Genomic DNA, 9,200 nt, shown 5'->3' on the forward strand with positions numbered 1-9,200 from the left:
GAAAAGAAAATTTCAACTGATTATCTGAACTGGACAGTCTGAAACCAGTATGGTCTTTAATCCGACTGTTCAGAGCACTTTGATATTGCAGTCCGAGGGGTTTAAATTAGCAGACATCAAACGAGTGAGATGCTGCCAAGGTTTATTGATGACATCCCATAACGCTGTACTGTGCAGCCCACCACATACAATATCATCCCTTTTCTGAGCCACTTCTCCTGTTCTCAGAAACAACAGGCCTGGCAGTATCACTACCTGTACAAGAACAATGAATGCAAGCAACAAACGCACAAGAGAACACTGATGAAAACACATAAGGTCAGCAGAAATCAATAAACACAAGCAGTCATTGTGGTTAAGACTCTGAGAATGTCCCAAAGCTAAGATAAGTCACATTTTACCCCAAAATCAACAGAAAGAAACACAACACATTATATCTTATAAAATGTTAAAGCACATTCACACCATAAATCTCATTATCATAATGCAAAAACTGATATAAATTATTTCAATAAAAATTACGTGTTGGTAGTATTTACTGCATTTAAATGAATCAGTGACTTAAAATCAAACTTGAAAATCAACATAAATGCACCAAATACTACCAACATATGTAAGATTTATATTACAATTTTTTTTTTACTGTAAATAATAAAATATTATTATATTAATGAGACACTAAAGGGAAAAATGTACTTAATTGACATGAAAACAATACATATTTTAATTAGTGTTAAAAAAACAACAACAAAAAAAGTCATTATGCAAAGAAAATTTTCAATTTGGGGTGAAATAGGACCAGGACAAAAAAAAAAATTGTAAGAATAAGGTGAGAGCAGGAAAAAGATCCATGTTCCTTCCTCTCCTGTTATAAAGTTCACCCTGGTTTGACATTCCCATCGGGATTTCTGTATGAGACCAAGACACACAGAATTCAAACTTACAAATAATGAAGGAATGAAATCCTTTACTCAACCCATATTAACCTTAGCAAAAAATAAATAAATCACATCTTTGTCTGCACAGATAGATAGATAGATAGATAGATAGATAGATAGATAGATAGATAGATAGATAGATAGATAGATAGAATCAAGCAATCTCTACTGCAGTGCAACTGAGCTAGTTTACGAAATAGTGAGAGATAATCCCAAATGTCCATGCTGTTCGGCGATCCAGCTCTGTATAAAGATCCGCAGGTATAAACATCCTAGGGCTTAACCACTGGATTGACTGACAAAGAAGTGAAACCGACAACCACAATCTAGGAAACACTCATGCCCCGCCGTTAATCCAAAACACTGCCACTGATGCCCTGGCCCTAATCTCTATAACCAGGTATTTAGAGATAACCCTTCCCATTGGTTTTGACTGAAGGTCACCCAAAACAACCAGTCTGAATGTAAACCACTCGTGGGATGCATGTGTTGTTGTTGGTGATGAGATATTGCAACTGCCAAACTGTCAGGCAGCTGAAATGAACCAGACCATGGAAACAGGGCACAGAGGCACAGTGCCACTGAGCCAAAGCAAGACGTTGGCAAAGAATAGAGTAATGATCAGAACAACTTGTATTTGGTGGGTCAGTCCATAATGAATAGACACAGAGTTTGGAGATTCACAAGAGCAGTTTAGCACTGTGGTTCCTTCAAAAAGGACAGAAAAAAAAGTGGAAACCTCTGAAATTCTACAGTGCATATGAATGCAGATGATGCAGGTTCGTGATCTTCTGATGGTCCTAAACACACACACACACACACAAGCAGCTGACAAAGACCTACTGCATTCCAGAACACCAATAAAACAAAAACAGATGAAGAACAAGCTTTCTTCACGGATTTTCACTCATACACCCATTCAAATGCTGCTTTACAGTCAGACATGTGAGAGAAATATTAAAAGTATGATTACATTTTTTTCCCCCTTTAGGTACACAACCCCTAATAAACTCTGTATAAAAAGTGTTCTTGGACCTTAACTTCATTTATTTGACATATTTACTGGTATATGAAACACCAAAACGAACCGGATCTAAACTTGAGCAGGATAGGCAAAAACCATTCAAATATTCAATTTACCTTGATGTTTTCGATGTGAGGAGCTGATTTGGGTGTTTTTAACCGTCTTTCCTCCTTCAAGACCTCTTGAAGCAGCAGAAAAAGAAAAAGAAAGACACAAAATCTGTTTTTGGCCTTAAAAACTGCCAAACCCACAGCAATAATCCCATCAAACACTCAAATTTCCGACGATAGAAAAGGATCCAGCCGAAATACGAACATCCCCGGGTATCTCTTTATATCCACACACCGCGCTAATATGTTATTTTAATCCAGAAAATATGTTTTATTAGGGAATATCAGTCCCTTTTTCGCCCTATTGTCAATATTACTGGGCTGAGTCCATGGCACACATAACACGGACGCGCTCTAGGCTGCTGGGCCGGGTTCGGGCCTACAACGCCACGCCATTGGTCAGTTTGAAGATTCCTCGGAACATGATTGGGCGATGGAGGTGTCAATCACCACGCATGGGAGGGAAAAACTCTACGGCTTCTCTAACGATGAATAGAGAAGTTGGGTTGAGGTGTGTGCGAGCAGGAAAGAGTCACCTTACTATTCTGTCTTATTGATCTACAATTTTAATTGGTATGTACTTTATTACAATGTAGTAAAATAACTATATAATTAACACTTAAAAATTGAATAGTTTATTAAGAAACCATCCTCTAAACCTACATGTATCGTGAAAAATAAAAATGAACTGAATAGAAAAAAATTATTCATAGCACTAATGCATCTTTATTCAGAATGGCGAAAGTCTGAACAGAGAAATAGAAAAGAAAATAATCAATCTCTTCAGGAATGAAGTTAAACCTGCATGCGAGCCCAACCCATATGAGGAGCGTCTCATTCCAAAGAAGAGCACACCTGGCGTGAACTATCAGCACATCGCACGAGCATCAGGATCATATGGCATCTTTTACTCCCAGCTGCGGTTTCATGTATGTTTCAGGAAATGAGTGACAAGAGCGCGCGCGTAGGCACCCACGTCATTGCGTACACAGGGAATGGCTGATTACGCAACAGAGACGTTCAATGAATTTCAAATATTAGTGACATTCCTACGATTCAGTGCCTTCTGGGTTTTTAAAGTTTTGTAAAATGAAACCTATTTATGTTTATAATCATAAACGGACATGTTTATGTTAATTAATTACCTTAGTCCAGTGAATATATAGCCTAATGTTTTTATTTTATTATTATTATTGTGACATTTGAGGTTTATATGGAAGCCCGTTTCCGCCACTGAATAAAAAATAAAAAAGGTTATTGCGACTTTTTGGGAAAAAAGTCAGAATTGTGAGATATAAACTCGCAATTGGCGAGTTATAAAGTCCAATTTTGAGTGGGGGTAAAAGACTGATATATTCTCAGAATTGCGAGTTTATATCTCACAATTCTGACTTCATAACTCGCAATTGCTTGTTATAAAGTCAGAATTGCGAGATATAAACAAAGTCTCTTGATATAAACTCGCAATTCTGAGAAAAAAAGTCAGAATTGTGAGATAAAAAGTCGCAATTACATTTTTTATTATTTTTTTTATTCAGTGGCGGAAATGGGCCTCCATAGGTTTAGACCTAAATCAGCGTGTAATAAAATACATATACATTTATTGTTTTTAACCAGCCTATTAGAAGCTTACTACATTTTTATATAAATCTGCAATGCCATAACTTGTATTGGGGATTGAAAGGCACCAAACTGTAAAAATAATGTAGATATTGATGTGTTTTAGAAATTAAATCAATAAATGACAGTTGCTTGCTGGCTTCCAATTCAGATAATTGTATGCATTTGAAACCATAATTCTTTACTGTATATTTAAGGGCGTTTACAACACACATAGCATCCACAAACACCACGCAATTGACAGTTTCTGTTTCTCTCTCAGCTGTCATTTCCTGAGATGCCAAATTCTGAATTCACATGACTTTCTGCAACATTGTTAAATTTTACTGAGGGTGGGGCAGTTTCCGATCGATGGAATAAGAACAAATGAACAGGGCTGTCCTGTTGTGGCTTGTTTTGAGTTCAGCATCGTAAACCTCACCAGGCTAACATTACATCAGAATTATTATCTGGACTCTCATCCTCAGTGTTTACACTGAGAGAATCAAACACTGAAAACTGTAGAATCTACCCTGAAAAGTGCACGGCACCGGGGAGCTCATAAATCTGACAACCTCGCCTGTTTAAAAGTCACATTTGCATTTCAAAGCACACTCAGTAGTTATTCAAGAACACTAATGAGATTCAACAATAAAAAATAAAAAACTCAGTCAGGAAAAAATGTTAGATTATGAAGTTGTAGAATTAATTCTGCAGCTCTTGATATCAAAAACTTTTCCTATTTACAATTTTAGAAGTTCTTATAGGTTAGTAGCTACATGCTAAAAAGTAACAACAACACAAAACATACATTTCTTGACAGATGATTTTATAAAAAGCATTTGCTAAGAACATAACCACACTTTATGACCATGAATGTAAACCCTTGGCATAGGAAGAATGCTGACATGGTGTGATTATGCTTGCACTTTGCATAATTGATTAGAAAGTGATTCTGGCATTGTATCCCAGTGGTGCTGATGCAGCCCTTCAAGGTATTCAAGAAAATCCCCATGCATTAAAGGAATAGTTAAAAAATATAAAATAAATAAGAATTACTAATAATGTACTCACCCTCATGCCAGGATGTAGATGAGTTTGTTTCTTCGTTGGAACAGATTTGGAGAAATTTAGCATTACATCACTTGCTCACCAATGGATCCTCTGCAGTGAATGGGTGCCGTCAGAATGAGAGTTCAACCCAAAATTTCTCCAAATCTGTTCTGATTAAGAAACAAACTCATCCACTGTACCTCTTGGACGGCCTGAGGGTGAGTACATTTTAAGCTAATTTTCATTTTTGGGTGAACTATTCTTTTAATACAATACAGCTTCAGTTTGTAGTCCTGAAACCCAGAAGACAATTTGATCATTTTCAAGTCATGTGTTTAACCTAAAAAGTGAACTTATGAAACACTTTTAAAACACATGTTGCTAACAAAACAAAAGAAATGTAATGTTTACATAAGGACAACAACTACCACATAGATGAGAGTTTATCTGCTGGACAAATCAAACAACAGTTGTAATTCTTATATAGCAATTTGTTCACAACTTAAATTTTAAAAGCACAAAACTGTTTAATTTCTGCCAATGTCTATAATAAGTTATACGTGTTATAGGGCAGAAGATTCAAATTTAGACTCCATAAAGCGTATCTTTATCTATTATCCTTACATTTGTGAAAACAAAGACATCAGAGCAAAAGTTGCTTAGTGCAATTTGCAACTTCTCTGAGATTTCTGTCAAATAACCAATTTGTTTCAGTGTCAACGGTCTCTTAGCGAAATCTGAGATTGTCCTGTGCATGTGATCATGCTAGTTTTGAGCGGTCTTTCTGTATAGCTTGTTTTCTGTGAGCTTTAGTTTTGAGATGCATGGAGGAGATGCTTTTCAGAGAATCTTTCTTTCCCACACTGATTTCCTCTGCTCCCGCTTTCCACTGCAACAACTGGCCATCCTCCCCGCCCGTCAACAGAGATTGACTAATCGCATCCCACTGGAAACACCTCACTGTAGCTGAATGACCCCCTTTGAGGGATTTGATGAACCTCAGACCACGCCCACTGCAGTCCAGGAGGTGGAGTTCTCCATGATTACTCCCTCCCACTAAAAGAATACGCTTCTCATCTGACAGCCATGTACCGCCCACAAAGTACTCAAGCGAGGCTCCATCAGGGAGCTGGACAAGTGTTCGAGCATCAGCTGAACTCAGAAGGGTCAGAGTGTCATCGCTGTCTGGGTGAGCCACGTCCCACAGGTGGAGCCCTTCATCATGGGTCAGACAAAGCAGCTGGTCAAGATCTTTGCCTGTTAATAAAAGAAATCAAATGACAGTTTAAGATTCTGGAGAGTACAAATATGGTGATGTTTAACATTTTAATTCAAATAATTTGAAACTCACATTTTCAGCAGTTTTGTGTTAGTTGTTAGCAATAAGATTTAAATAGTTATGCTATCTTAAATAGCTAATATGAATATACAAATGCTTACAGGGTTCCCACACATTTTATATAATTAATTGAAAGTAAATGTACTTAGAAAAGGCAATTTCTAGTCAATCAAATATTTTACAGCAAAGCATAGCTAAAAAAAAAAAAAGTATGTATTTGTATACTATTATCAGTTAGCCTGTTTTTATTGTTTGATTATATTCATAGTGAATTTATTAAAACATCATTATTATTGTTTATATATATATTTTTAAATTTATTATTATTTATGATCAATTTTATGTCATATAATGCATAAATGTACATAAAATAAAAATTAAAAAAATTATATATATATAAAAATAACATAAAAGTGACCGCACAATTTGTAGCAAATTATTTTACAGCATACATATTTACTATTTAATATTAATATTTTGAAAAAGTGCTTTACAGGCCTGGTCATCACAATTCAACACCTAAGCATACCAAGAAAAAAATCCTATATGAATATATTATTGGTAGTAGTAATAGTGGTAATAGTAGTAGTATTCTTTCATAGAAATTTTTAAAACATAAGAAGCATTTTACAAGCATGGACATGACAATTTAATAGCTAAACATACCAAGAAAAATATTCTATATGATGATGATTTATTATTATTATTATATAAACATTTCATTGTCATAGAAATTTTAAAAACATCTTAAGAAGCATTTTATAAGCCTGGTCATATGTAATAGCTTATAATAATTATTATTATTATTTTTTTTTTTTTTATATCAACATTAAAAAATTTAAACATGGAAGCATTTCACAGGCCTGGTCATCAAAGTTGAAAAATTCTGATATTTTACATAGACTGAGAGAACTCTGTCCGCTGTACATTGTGATATAAGATAAAAAAAATATTGCTCAAGCTTTACTGCTATATAGTTTAGGTTGCTCAGTCAGGTGTGCTGGAACTGCCTACCTGTCCAGCAGAGGGAGCTTGCAGAGGAATTACAGTTACAGGTAGTGACAAGAGCATCATCCTCTCCACCCAGACTCAGATCAAACACATTCACAAGCCCATCTGTGGCTCCAGAAGCCAACCGGTCCGCCTGCCATGGGTGGAACTGCACCGTAGTGATGTCGTCACTGTGTGACTCTGAGTAAACGCCCAGCAGACCGCCCATCTCACCTCCATCCTGAACCATACGGGCATCCCAGAATACCAAAAAACTGTCCTCCCCCACCTGCTCCGTGCCTGCACACAGCACACGATCACTACAGCTCACATCAAACGAGCAGTATGAATGCGTCGAATCGCTGCGGAACACCTGGGTGGCATCTGAACCGGGCCGCCGGACGTCCCAGCACCGCAGTGTCCCATCGGCAGAGCCGGTGAACAGCAGGTGAGGGCAGAGATGAGAGAAACGCACTCCACACACAGAAGCCGTGTGACCCTGGAAGTCACCCACCAGGCGGAGCGTCTCTCTGCTGTGCAGGTGCACAGAGTGATCGGAGCAGCACACAGCCAGCACATCTGACCCGCCGCTGGCACAGGAGAGCTCCAGAATGTACGTGGCCTCACTGGGCTGCAGCCTCCTGGCGATGGAGAGAGTCCTAAAGGTGTCCTCCAGAGTGTCCATGATCGTCACCGTTTACCCTGGAACCTTAAAAGAAAAGAGCACTATTTCACAGATGCTTTTATTTGAAGTGACCTAAAGCAGAGGTTCTCTTCTGGTGACAGATTTGTGTTTTACACGATGAATTATTGCCTGCAGAGAGAATGAAACCATCAACACCGAAGAGACAATTTAAAAAAATATTGACAATCATACAGTTCATGTTAATATTAAAATATTTAAATGTTTTATTTGAAAGACTATGAGCTGTTGCTAAATGATGTAAAATCTGGGTCCTGAAGTGAAATCAATTGATTTACTGTACTATTTACTACACTTTTGACTGAAGCAAGTCATTGTTTAGTGACTAGATCAGTGCCACAGACCCCCAAATATGATCATCCACATGCAAAGGAACTAACATACTAAAATTTAAATAGCATCTATATATTTTCATATATAAAGCCCCAATTTACACTGTAAAAAACTAGTATTACAAATATGTATGAAATACTATTATTTGAAAAATATTTAGGTCACTACTACTACTAAATTACATTATTGTATCATTTTCTTCTCAGTACTGTACTGTTGTTATTAACTTAAATCAGATTTACATAATGTTTTATTCGTATAATTACATTTATTAGTTTAAATTTGTTAATTGTATTTACTTGCTTGCTTAGTTTCCACGGACACCACTCGAAAAGTGGTTTGAAACCAAAAATTCCTATTAAACGATACAAATTCACTAAACAGATATGACTCAAGTTAAAACAATTATTTCTCAATTATGTGGAAATTGATGCAGAATTATTGTCAAAACCACGGCTATAATTAAAACATGACAGCCAAGGAGATGAATTAGACTGTTTCAAGTTAACCTAACAAACAAATAGATAACACATAGCAACAAAGTACAATTCTCACAGCCTAAAGTACTCAAAACATAATTATCATTAATAAAACTAGTAAATTTAGTAAATATTTTATTTAATCGATACAAATTATTGCACAAAACACTCACATGTGATCGCCTTTGACAGACATCAGTGTGCCGCCTCCTTAGCTTCTCCCCGGAAACACAGTAACGCTGAACATTAGTTCCGCAACGGACACATTATACGATACACTTGCTTCATTTGTTGTAAAACTAAAAATAACTGTAATTCATCAGCGTTTCTAAATCTGAGACACGACGACGGACACATCATTTATTCGTTTTCGTGTCTAACATGAGAAGAGGTAAGAAACAGAGACTATAGCGCTTTGCCGCCAGTAGATGGCAGTTTCTCTCTGTATTATAAAATGAGAAATCCTCAAACTTCACGCATGGCATTTTTAACAACGATTTAATTGTTTGTTTGTAATCCCATAACACATATTCAAATGTTAAATTCGTTGTAAATCACTTAAAAACTAATTGTATATATGGTAATTCGCCAGAAACCCTTTCAAGTAAAAATGTTGACCTAATACAGCTGTA

At 36.4% G+C, this 9,200-nt stretch overlaps 2 protein-coding genes across 5 annotated transcripts in view; both read right to left on the reverse strand.

Annotated features, from left to right (window-relative positions):
* The window catches only part of ppp2r5eb (protein phosphatase 2, regulatory subunit B', epsilon isoform b), a 28,531-nt gene extending 25,557 nt beyond the window's left edge, over positions 1 to 2,974 (reverse strand). Inside the window, exons 1-2 of one of the 3 annotated variants that reach the window (XM_058795628.1) lie at positions 2,928 to 2,974; positions 2,079 to 2,143 (exon numbers count right to left, since the gene is read on the reverse strand). The gene's annotated coding sequence lies outside the window, so the exon portion shown is untranslated. Of the gene's footprint in view, positions 1 to 2,078; positions 2,521 to 2,873 lie in introns of those variants that run through there. The other 2 variants (XM_058795627.1, XM_058795626.1) reach the window with 2 other exon arrangements.
* A 562-nt stretch (positions 2,975 to 3,536) lies between these two features.
* wdr89 (WD repeat domain 89) lies at positions 3,537 to 8,968 on the reverse strand. Of its 2 annotated transcripts, none has more exons than XM_058795633.1 (3): positions 8,742 to 8,753; positions 7,078 to 7,762; positions 3,537 to 5,981 (listed from the first exon to the last, which is right to left on the reverse strand). In XM_058795633.1, exons 2-3 carry the CDS (start codon positions 7,736 to 7,738, stop codon positions 5,485 to 5,487), a joined length of 1,158 nt encoding a protein of 385 aa, XP_058651616.1. In that variant the 5' UTR covers positions 7,739 to 7,762; positions 8,742 to 8,753; the 3' UTR covers positions 3,537 to 5,484. The 2 variants fall into 2 exon arrangements, with proteins under 2 accessions (XP_058651616.1, XP_058651615.1); XM_058795632.1 differs by having other exon boundaries at positions 3,538 to 5,981; positions 7,078 to 7,867; positions 8,742 to 8,968.
* Positions 8,969 to 9,200: the final 232 nt, after the last annotated feature.

The sequence above is a fragment of the Onychostoma macrolepis genome, chromosome 13 (genome assembly GCF_012432095.1).
Source record: "Onychostoma macrolepis isolate SWU-2019 chromosome 13, ASM1243209v1, whole genome shotgun sequence".
Taxonomy (NCBI): domain Eukaryota; kingdom Metazoa; phylum Chordata; class Actinopteri; order Cypriniformes; family Cyprinidae; genus Onychostoma; species Onychostoma macrolepis.

What these genes read in the sequence shown, in the direction of transcription:
- wdr89 (XM_058795633.1), bottom strand. Translation starts at nt 7,738, where the DNA reads ATGGACACTCTGGAGGACACCTTTAGGACTCTCTCCATCGCCAGGAGG. An exon ending in AAGCTCCCTCTGCTGGACAG is followed by an intron (nt 5,982 to 7,077) that starts GTAGGCAGTTCC and finishes TTTTATTAACAG; the next exon opens with GCAAAGATCTTGACCAGCTG.